The sequence below is a fragment of the Dysidea avara genome, chromosome 3 (assembly GCF_963678975.1).
Source record: "Dysidea avara chromosome 3, odDysAvar1.4, whole genome shotgun sequence".
NCBI classification, from domain to species: Eukaryota; Metazoa; Porifera; class Demospongiae; order Dictyoceratida; family Dysideidae; genus Dysidea; species Dysidea avara.
Genome location: NC_089274.1, coordinates 9,077,548 through 9,089,382, shown reverse-complemented (window position 1 = coordinate 9,089,382; position 11,835 = coordinate 9,077,548). Strand labels below are relative to the sequence as shown.

The 11,835-nt window shown below is 36.6% G+C and overlaps 1 protein-coding gene across 1 annotated transcript; it reads right to left on the bottom strand.

Moving 5' to 3' along the window:
* Positions 1 to 5,806: 5,806 nt before the first annotated feature.
* LOC136251703 (A disintegrin and metalloproteinase with thrombospondin motifs 4-like) lies at positions 5,807 to 10,411 on the bottom strand. Its single transcript, XM_066044140.1, has 23 exons — positions 10,296 to 10,411; positions 10,181 to 10,235; positions 9,879 to 10,041; positions 9,605 to 9,740; positions 9,426 to 9,546; positions 9,202 to 9,369; positions 8,885 to 9,094; positions 8,676 to 8,827; positions 8,532 to 8,609; positions 8,351 to 8,475; positions 8,265 to 8,299; positions 8,104 to 8,209; positions 7,914 to 8,048; positions 7,695 to 7,851; positions 7,540 to 7,635; positions 7,324 to 7,484; positions 7,200 to 7,266; positions 6,967 to 7,072; positions 6,693 to 6,841; positions 6,512 to 6,632; positions 6,370 to 6,453; positions 6,102 to 6,259; positions 5,807 to 6,038 (listed from the first exon to the last, which is right to left on the bottom strand). Exons 1-23 carry the CDS (start codon positions 10,365 to 10,367, stop codon positions 5,976 to 5,978), a joined length of 2,718 nt encoding a protein of 905 aa, XP_065900212.1. The 5' UTR covers positions 10,368 to 10,411; the 3' UTR covers positions 5,807 to 5,975.
* Positions 10,412 to 11,835: the final 1,424 nt, after the last annotated feature.

The window sequence follows — 11,835 nt, the reverse complement described above, 5'->3', positions numbered from 1 at the left end:
TTAAGTACACACAGTAATAAGCAAATGATTTGCTGGGTACCCAGCACAGGATTGCTTTCTTTGAAAAAACAGACAACAAAATATGAATTTTCCATTTCAAACTGCCCTACCACCCAGGGCAAGAGAAGCCAACTCAATATGGTTGGGTGCATACATAGTCTGTCTATGCTGTTAGTTTGGAAAAGATCTGAGACTTCTCACCATCTTGGTGACGAATGTCAAAATTTTCTGCAGCATTGGAGGATTGTCTCGCACTTTCTAACCATTTCCAGTGCTTCTGCAGCCACAACAATCATTACTTAATGACTAAATTTATAGCAAAAGATGTCCCTGGACATTTGGTAGTAGCGGTTGTCAATTATTATTTTATCCACAGTTTCCATACCTAGCTCTAAGCTATGCACCGCAGGAGGCAGCTAAATCGTCCACATTTGACTTCACCTCTCATGCTCCACAGCACCTTCAAATCTTTACTAGATCACCCTACATCATCATTATGTTGCAAAATATCCAGAAAAAAGAGCACAAAATTTATTATTTTTCATTTTTGGTTGGAGCTGCTGGTATACTGCATCATATGAAATCACAGTAACACCAACTACTACTACTATCAAATGTTTTGTACCATCATTTATCATCCTAAATAAAATTACCAGTGTGGCATCAGAAGTACTGGAAAGGACTTTGGCACCATTGAGAGAATCCCTTGGATTGACGCACAAAAATTTTGATGTTCTTCATCCAGATGGTGAGAAGTCTCAGATCCTTTCCAGACTAACAGCATAGACAGACTATCCATCCAACCTTATCACATCACTATGAGGAAGAGTTGGCTTTTCTTGTCTTGGCTGGTAGGGCAGTTTTAAATCAAAATTTTGTGTTTCGTTACCTGATTACTGAAAGAAAGCAACCTCGTGCCAGGAACCCAGTGACTCATTTGCTTATTACTGTACGTACTTTTAACTACAATAACTCTAGATACTATCTAGCTAAGTAGCAAGTTTTGTCTGGTCCTTTGTGTGGAGCACGAATTTAAAAAAATAAATTTAGCATCTTGCTAAATACTAAAATCGATATTTCTGTGAAGACAACAATCGTGCCTCCGGTTTCATGGTGGATCTAGCAATGGGATACTACAATGACCATCCCACAATGGTAGAGGGATTGATTTGTAGAAGTTGATTTTTTAGATTGCGGACCCTAATAGAAATAGTTAGAAGCTATACTACAAGGGGGTAACACACAGGCACTCACTGTAGGTAGATCTGCCGCGGTCAAGGGTCAAGGCCACCAAGTTTGTGCCAAGTCAATAGTCAAGGGCAAGCCCACAATCGAAAAGTACTGAAATACTGCTACTAAGTCACAGGTCAAAGATTGAAAAAGGCTCTTAGTCAAAGGTCACAGTGAAATTTTGGAAGGTCAAGACTGACCACAGTTGCAAATCTACCTACCTGCATGACACCCCCTTGTAGTAGTTTGCAGCCTTGGAACAAAAAAAATGATAAAATTCCAGCCAACACGTGAAGTGATGTCAACAGCATGATGAAATGTGTCATTCATGAAAACGTCTTTGTCCCATCAGAGTCACATGTATTTATTCCCTCTTACATTAGCTCAAATAGTTTTGTCACTTTTGTGGCATGTAAATATGCTCCTCTAAGAATAGTGTCAATACAGAAAATGCATTGGTATGGTTTCCTTGCATAAAGAAGACGACGACCATGTAGTTGAAGATAAAAGGAAAGGCAAAGCACAGAAGACAGACACTTGTTGAAAGACCAGAAGGCACATGGGTTTGTTATTATGGTCTAAAATGGTGGCCTTGCACCATTGTTGTTTGGCCTCTATCCTTGTGACTGTGGTCAGACTGGTAACTAGGGTAACAGGAACCAAAAAAAAGAGTTTTGGTGATTAAATAAAAATTCAATGTTCAGCATTCTGTAGATGTTTTCTTGTTTTTAATGATGTAGATGCACTATATAATAAAAGTGATTTTCATCACATGTGATATTCTATGACGACAGAATTTAAGCAACTACATAGTCAACTATACACTATTTACTTTATATGTGAAAGTCTATGAATTAAAGCATACAAACTTACAATAGTGTGTAATCCTTCAAACCTTCTTATGGAGGTTCACAACTTGTAATTTTGCCAGCTCCCTAATAATGCATCATGTATTGAGTATTGTGGCATGTAGTGCATAAATAGGTGGTGCTTTACTATACATGGTAATTTTGATAGCTAGTCTAAATATGTAATGGTAGTTATATAGTAACATTCATAATTTGTTTTGTTTTTTTTACAGTGTGGTGGTATAATATGATAGATTGTCCTATTAAAAGGAGCACTTATTGCAAGCACTATACCAACTACACCAAGTGCAATGATAAGAAAAATCCAATTAAAGTGCATTACTGAATATGGACAGAAGCAGTGATAACCAAGGCCTGCCATATACATACACTATCACTAATAGTTATTCCAACAGAATTGTTGGTATATATATTATCATTTGTAATATCAACTCGTGACAAGGTCAAGTTACGATATATTTCAAAGAGGATAAGGAGTACTGTGATTGAAACACCATCACTTTGGAGCGATTTTTCATGACCTTATTATCACACTGGTGATGAAGGTTAATAATTGTGTGAATAACGTATTAAAAGAGTGTGGACAATTTGTGAAACAACTATATCCTTTCCACATCCTGCAATACCATCTGTAAAATTGTTGGATGTGTTTGAGTATTGTGGCAACATGATGCAATTAGTCTACCAACAACCAAGTTAGATCCTGAGAAACTAGAAAAGATTTTACTGTACATGAGGTGTCTACAGAAACTAGATATTCAATGGAATATTGAAATCCGACAATTGCTCGAACTACTTAGCAGTATAAACCTGAAGGAACTATCAATCAGATTGTGGACAATGAACTACACAAACACTTATGATGATAGAACTTTCTGTGAATCGATGACTTTGTGGTTATATCACTGGGTATTGAAGGGGGGTTTATACCAGAGAATGTAAGCATAGTAGTTTCAATGGAATATGGTTACTCATACAGGCTAATAAACATGTGGAAAGATGTTCTGCTGACTGATTGGTACAAAGCGAAGTCTGATGTACCAGTCGGTTGTACTGGGCGCTTCACGTGGTATGCACTGCACAAGATACCAATGGAGATTTTCCCAGTACTACAACCAGTGTTTCAGTTGGAGTTTGGTAGAACAACTAGTCTTCCATTTGTAAGTGCCAGCAATTGTGGACTACCAGGACTATGGCAAGACTTGGTATTATTAACTGACAGCATGCATGGTAGGAAGATGATGCAACAAGCAGCTATATCTTTTACCAATGATAATAATGTTTTAAATCATTTGAAGTGTGGTGTCATCAATCTTTGTTTTGTAACACAGTTTAATCTCTCGTTTTGTGAATTATCACCTCAGCAATTGGAACAAGTAGCTTTTGAATGCCCAAACCTTCAACAACTTAACATACAGCATAATGAACATTGTTTTAGAAATTTAAGAGGTCTACATGCCATAGCCAGTGTCTGTCACAACTTAAAAGGACTAAACATGATGGACATATAAATTACTCGGGTGGAGAGTCAGATGCAGTTATGGGAACTATTGAGTGGCATGAAATTGACCCACTTAGCTTTAGAATTGTGTGTTTTGCTGCCATATAAAACAGTCGACAACAAAAGCTGATCAACTTGTTTCAGAAATGCTCAAGCATACTAGCACTAGAATGTACAAGTGGCTGTAACTGTGCTGAATGTGAAATAAGTTTTGTTAACAGTAGCCTTACAGTACTGTCTCACTTTTCCTCACTTGTTCACTGTGGGATTAGAATGCTTCAATATGACTATAGCCTATAGGACTGCTCTACAGGATATATATATATATGTAGCTGTAAGGAGCTAATGTGTTTATCTTATATAAATAATAATTGGGACGGAAGAAATGCTTGGCAGTCATTTTCTCAATTCATAGCGATTGTTTACAGCAGCTATACATTGATTCAACTTGTACTGACCTTCCTGACTCCTTAATGAGTACAATATCAGCTCATGGTGTACTGCTACATGTAGTGCTGTTTGTGAGATCATTGACTGGTAAAGGTATTACTGTACATGTAAGAAATTCTCCTAATTTGCTAACATTCCATGCAGTTGTGGAAGACGAGCTGTGTCACCATACCGGAGTATGTACAAGAGTTGATCCAAATTTGATAGAGACGGGATTGAAAAGAAAACATCCCAAACGACAGTTGTTTATAGTAGGCAGTTATAAAGTTAAAATAGAAAAAGGTAAGATAAGAGCTCAGCTGGACTTGTTTTTAGACCATCAATGTAGAACTGACTATGGAGCTTTTGTAATAGTTAGTGTATAGTAAATAGCATTAATTTACAATATTATGCTTTTGTTGATGTTATTTTCTGCAATTGAATTGAATTTATTGATGGATAGGAGGTGAAATGACCTGATTGACCTCTGTTAGAAGAGAACGTACAGTACTGGGAGATTTCTACATTTCAATGTACTGTTTTGATATCCTTATACATTAAGTGCTATACCACTAGACACCTGTGAAAAAGCTAGGCCTGTAAATACAGGCTTAAAGCTGTAAAATCCTCAACAGTCCATTGTCAAGAGAAATGTTAACTTTGTTTTTGCTAAAATTTGTATGTGAAAATTGTACATTGTGTGTAGCTGGTGTGATATTTGGAGATCTTCATGTTACGTTATCCAAACACTGATTATCTGAATGATAAAATGATTGTTTAATTAGAGTATTTGTTGGTGATCTGTGTATTCTATTGGAGGTTAATGAGCTGTCTTGATGAAGACTGTGACACTGTGACAGATACACATGGAACCTTGTGGTGTAAAGTTATATTAATGTATATAGCTTTCTACCAAATTTAATTTCTTTTCTTTCTTAGGCTGCACAGAGTAATATCACTATAATTATACCTTTCCCTGAACATACCCACATTACTGTTATATTAATGGTTGTTATGGTTATGAATTTGCAATAAAATGTATATATAATTATATAAGTGCCCCATAGCCATGAAGATACTCTTTATGCAGGACTCCATGAAATTTCAAAGTTTATTTATTGCATGACATTATATCAGACTATGACAAATAATTCTTTGTGATAGGCCATAAATTTTAATTGGATATGGTATAACTATTGTTGGCAATTTATGAGGGAACATTTTCTTACAGACACTTTCATGACAAGATGATCTATATAGTCTGGTTAGTTGTATTTACCTGGAGCTCAGCCTGAAACATTAAGGCAGAATAATTGTGCCATTCTATGATAAATCCTTGTGATGTATGTGTCACAATAACTCTAATAGAGCAGTCAGTTAGTTGTTGCATTGAATGTTTTATTAGACGTATTACAGCTACATGCATAGATAATTTCACAAGCAACAATACTCTATAATACTTCACACAATTGCTCTAAAGTTTCCATTAGAAAGCACAGCAAAACATAGAAAATGAGGTATAGATATTGATAGTATGACCTTGCAGTACTAATGTGCATTTGATTGAATTAAAACGGATCAATAGCTCTCTGTGGTAGGGAACATGCATTCATATCAGTAGTCGTGGAGTCCAAATATTACAGACTGTAAAATAGTGAACATTGAATGAGTACAGTTTTGTCAGTGACAATATGGCTCCATATTATCAAAGGTACCAACCATCTTGAGTACTACAATTAATTCAAGGGACACAATCCCCATGTCAGTTGGTACGTGGTTAGATGTTAAAAGTAATTATTAATTTTGATAAAATGCATACTACGTATGTACAATAATAAACATTTTGCTATAATAGTATATTATATATACATATCTAGCTACATATATTTAAGGTTCACAATATCTTTATACTCCCTCCAGCTTTGCTGATATAAACTGTATAGTCTTTAGCTACATGTACTGTACTCTATTGAAATTGAGTAACTTGCAGAAGATACAGCAACCAAAGCCTATTGGGGATAGCCACAATGTAAAGTATAGTGTATATTATCCACAACAATGGTATAACTTACTTGTACTGTCAGAGGTTCCTGTAGTGGTCCAGTGGTGAATAGAGATTCCTCAGCTGATGTTCTAACATATTGAAAAAAATTTCCTGCAGCATTGAATGATCTTGAAGAGTACACTCTCAATCCGCCATTTAATATGTACTGTTCTCCACTTATGAAAGCTGTAAGGGTATATGATATCCACTGTATATGTGTGTATGCCACTGAAGTGTTTATATACACACTGCCATACATACATATAACACCTGTTGCACTGTATACTGTAACATACCAAGATAGATAGTAGATGTTGATACAGTTTCAGCAATTCTAACATTTCGTGCTCCAGCTGGTATAACAAATACAGTATGGTAACCTATGGAACACACATGTTGTAAAGTAGCTACATTTGATGAATTTCCACACTTGCTTACCAAATCCACCACTTCCAGTAATAGTTTGTGTTTCTTGTGAAGCCCCACTGTTGTCACCATTGCATACACCACAAGTGTCTGGTTCAGCCCCAGAGTTCAACACATTGTCACATCCTACGGTCTACAGGTGACAATACAAGTTACTCAACAAGTGTTGTGGTACAAATATTATCAATCTTACTGTGCATTGTCCTGCTGCACAGATACCAGTAGAAGAATCAGGATTTCTACATGGAGTTCCATCTTGTGCCACTGATTCTCTTATAGCTAATAATACTGGGCTTGTATTGGCAGCAGCACACACCAGCTGACATGGAGTAACTCCACTCACTGTTGATATACAAAAGTGTAGTATTAATGTACACACAACATGACTACATTAACACCAAGCATTTAACACATGTGATGTAGGTAGTTAGCAATATATATATATATATATACTCAAACTATTTTACCTGTTCCAGAAAACTCCTCCCAAGAGTAAAGAACACCATTGAATGGTCTGTCATTGGTTGCAGCACACTGCTGGTCTATAAAGCTGGGAGAGCCTGCTGGGCATGGCTATAATGTAGAACAGTGACATGTATCATGATAAAATTAATGATAAACCAGTAAAATGTACATTCATTAGAGCTAGCTATATCAATGCACAGGTTCTATGTATAGATATAAATACTTATGTGCTTACATCAGTATTGCATAGTGCATCATACTCCCTGGATTCTCCTGTACAAAAACTACCTCCAAATTGTGGCCTATAAACACAGAGTAGTGTAATGTTGTATACATAGGATGGTATTTCTGCTGCTTACGGAGGATTGTTGCACTGTCTTTCTCTATATCTCAGTCCACCTCCACAAGTTCTGCTGCATGTAGTATATGGTCCAAATGCACTCCACCCTCCATCAATTGGTTCAGCATTAACCACAGTATTGCCATCAACACATTGTCCTTTTGAACAAATCTTAAATTCCTATTTAGAAAGTCATTCATACCCAGTAAAATTAAACTAGAATTTGATAACTCACATTACTGGATCCACAGTTTGTGCCATCTGCGGCAGGAACATTTCTAGTAGTACAAGATCCTCCATTTGGTTGACACCACAGACGTGAGCACACTTCCTGTTTAACAGGAATATACACAAGTATACTCGGTAGTACTCAAGACTTAGTTTGCTTACTTGAATTCCAAAGGAAAATGGACAGAATACTGCACTAGGACCATATTCTGTTCTGCACTGATCATCAGCAGTATAGGTTAACCCAACAAGTTCATTAGGGTCCACGTCAAATTGTGTGTTGGTTGGTACATCATCCAAACATGTTGCAAATCCAGAGCTATACAATAGGACATAACATACATTAATTTGATTGCTTTCTGCATCATGTAATTTTTGTACTTTAAAAAGGACTGTAAGTATTGAGCAGAACAAGTTGACCACAGAAAGTTTTCTGCCTGTCCTCCAACTGAAGGAGCCATGATCCTTGAAGAACCACCACAAGTATTGCCAGTACCATCGTGTTGCATTCCAAGACTAAAACAGAAAGACATTGTAATTTCAAAAGCAGTGGTACATTTTTGGTGCTTACTTGTGACCAGTCTCATGAGCTAATGTGAACGCAGTGCTAAACCCATTATCTTCATTAATTGTACAACTTCTGTCCTGAGAACACATTCCACTAATTGGAGCAAACCCTGTTTGAAATCATGTAATCATGGGGATGGTAGTAATATTGTTACAGTAACTTACCAATAGTAGAACAACTTGACCCACAAATATCAGCACTAAATGGATGATCATGTAAAGCAGAGGTCAGACTTTATACGATGATTTACCTTGTTATCAGAATAGCATGATCATGGTGCATTGGGTCATTGTCACTGGTGGGGTTGATTGATTGTTGATAGGCACAGAAGTTATTCAATGTGGTTGTTGCTGATTGTACAATACTGAAGTCACCCTGTATGGATATTGTTAGTCAAATACTGGCAGCTTGTTAATTTTATAATCACTTACAGCATTTCCTATTATAATCCTGGTCAGCGTTAAATCGATTTGATGTTCTAGGGTTGGCTCACGATACAAACTAGCCATCTATGAGAAAAAAACCAACCATGGATTAATAGCAGTGAAGATGAGACTGGGTAGTTTAAGTCTTACAATGTTGATGATTGCAAGAATGTAGTCACTGGAATCAATTCCAATGTTACTTGCATCACTTTCAACACCTTGATCAATGTACACCATCACTTCCATAGAACTTCCTGGAGCTTGACGTCTTTTACGTGAGCTTCCCTCTGTTTCATTCATGGCTGTCAATTGAGTAAATTTTTACAATAGATGATGTAGAGGTGATATGATTAACTCACAGGGTAGGCAGGTTGGGGGTGAACCAGACCACTGGCCAGTAGTTGGTATACAAAACCTTACATGATTTCCTGCCAAAGTGTGTTGTGCCATGCACTCATGTACAGCAATAAATAGTCCAGCTTTGCTTTGGATTATTTTAACAGTTCCCCACTCTGGATTTGGTAGCTCAGGACATTGCAGGACATGAATACCATCGTGTCTCAAGGAACCTACAGATTATGTATATACATAAAATTATTGTTGCACAGAGTTTAAATACCTACAGGTACAGTTAGCTGCTTAGAAATACCTGTATGTATGATTGTACTTGCTTTACCTTTGCGTATACACACAGGTGTATTGCCACTCCACGTTCCAGTAGGGAGACATCTTTGTACAGTTGAGCCAAATAATTGGTAGCCACGGCTACATTTATGAACCACATGGCTTGGGAAGTATTTTGTCTGTCCATTTTTAACTTCGTCCAGGGTAGGACAAGAAAGAGCTGTGGTTATCATTAAAAATGAGTTTAAAATCATGTTAGGCCTTTGATACTCTTACCATCACCATTTTCAAATGTCATGTTAAGACGTTTCATTTTGTATGCTACATGGGAATGATCTTTTCTTCCTTTTCCTGGTTCCAACAAGTAGACATTATCACCAGCCTCTATCATTCCTTCCTACAGAAGATGATAAAAATTATACTGATGCACATTGTAACATGAATGGTTGACCTACCATTTCATCTTTACACATGCTGATTGCAACCCTTGAGAATTTATGGTTGGTAACTATTCCAGTGTAAAAACAATTTCTTGCTGTAGTGTTCATTGTTTGCAGACTGCCATCAGTCATTCTCTTTTGTACAATAAAACTATACACAAGATACAACAACACTGAACACCTGAAGGTGTTAGCCATTACATCCATACATGGCAAAATGTTTATATAGCTAGCTAGGGGGCTAGCTAAATGGTGTAGCATTTGTGATAAGTTTGTGTGTACAACTTACTCTCTTGAGAGGAGCCTCTTGTTAGGGTGCAATTCAACATCCATCACTTCATCATCAGTTTGTATGGTGTAGTACATGGTGTCACTGCCATCTGTGTCCCTCTTTGTTTTTGGATTTGTTTGGGTAACATGAGCACTTGTTGTAGTGTATGAAGGAATATCTCCTGAAAATAGAATATTCAAGGTCAACAATCTTCACTGACTAGCTAAGTATATACTAGAGTTACTGACAGTCATACATGTACATAGCTAATTTGCATGCACACAATCAGCATTGTTACTACAGGCTACATGCATACACACCTGATTTGATAGCCTTGCTTCCGATCATTTTCCGTAGAAAGGGTGACATTGGTTCCTAAGCATTGTAGAAAGCAGCACAACTCGATTTACATTTTTAAAGCTATTATGAACTTACAACAGGAGCTGCAGAAACCAGGCCCAGTGAGCATACGCCAAGGAAGAGGAGAATATATCTGATCTGCTTCATTTTGATCAACTCGTATTCTTAGATAGCCAAAATAACTAACTAGGATTAACAACTGAATATGCAATGGGATTTGCTGCTTAAATAGTAAATCAAGGGGATGCTTCTATATTAGTGATCTAGTCAATAGGAAGTCCTGTTATGTCAAGCAGCATTAGATATGCATGACTTAATAAGGTGGAGGGCAACATGACACAATAGGTCAATTATTATTTCATTCAATAGGTGCAAAGCCTGCTTTATATGGCATAGCTTCTGAGTACTAGGTAATCATTATATAAACTCCTCCGTGTCCATGATAATGATTAATATGGATAGGCCACAATTATTCATGTTGCAAAATTCATTCATCAGAATATTTATATGGTACACTAATGTTGGCTTCTTGTGAGATACACTCACACACTGATTAACATTAAACATTACAGTAAAGATGTGTATGTTCTATGATTGGATACTAGCAGTTGTATGCTACATATGTACATTTATATATACCATGTGTTGCAATCACGAGTAGTAACAGGTATTGTTTCTTTACATTTCTTGGCAACCTTTTAATACATTTCAACATGTTAGGATGTTATACAGCTATTAGGGTTAACAGGACAGCCTTGTAGCAATAGCTTATAGTCATTCAAACTAGGTCAGGGCATGGCTATATGTGATACATACTTCTCAAGTGATAAACTGACATGTTTACTATTTACCTGTGAAACAATTAGTAATCATGATTATGATGTCCTAAATTGCAGGAAAGTACCCATATTATTGGAAGTGGTATATCAACTACAAATTGCTACATTCTCAATGCATTGTCATAAATGGTATCTGGCAACTTGTTAGCAGCTATTGTTATGAACACTTGGTATGTGGGGTAGTTGCATGATAAACACATTCACTAATTTTTAGCAAATATGGTTTGTACCAGACAGTTTCAACTTGAAGAGCCATGTAACTACTACACAGGTTTAACTAGTGCACATAAGATACTTATTTAGATACACATGTATACAGCACTATAGCATAGCTGTTTATTTATGGTTGTATGTACACATGTGTTGGTTTTGTAAGTGGCAACTCAGTAAATAACTATGTGACCAGTAGGCTAGTGACCAGGTCTGCGAAAAGGGGTCTTATAGCCTTTCAACTACATGTACTTGGCAACCTGTAACGTATCTAGTGAAAATGGTATCACCCTGAAATGTGGTCCCCTTATACCCCTAACATAGCACTATGGCTTGGTGTAATATGATGGTGATAGGTTGAAAACATGAGGAGTTATAATTAGTCAAACTTGACAATTTGGAAAGGCTATAAGACCCCTTTCCACAGACTATATAATGTTATATGTATATATATATATATATGTAGCCAAGTGTAGATGTACAACGACAATATTATGTACTACTAAACGCCAGCAGCCTATAACATATTAATCCAATGGGAAGTTGCAAATTCTATTTGAATGGCT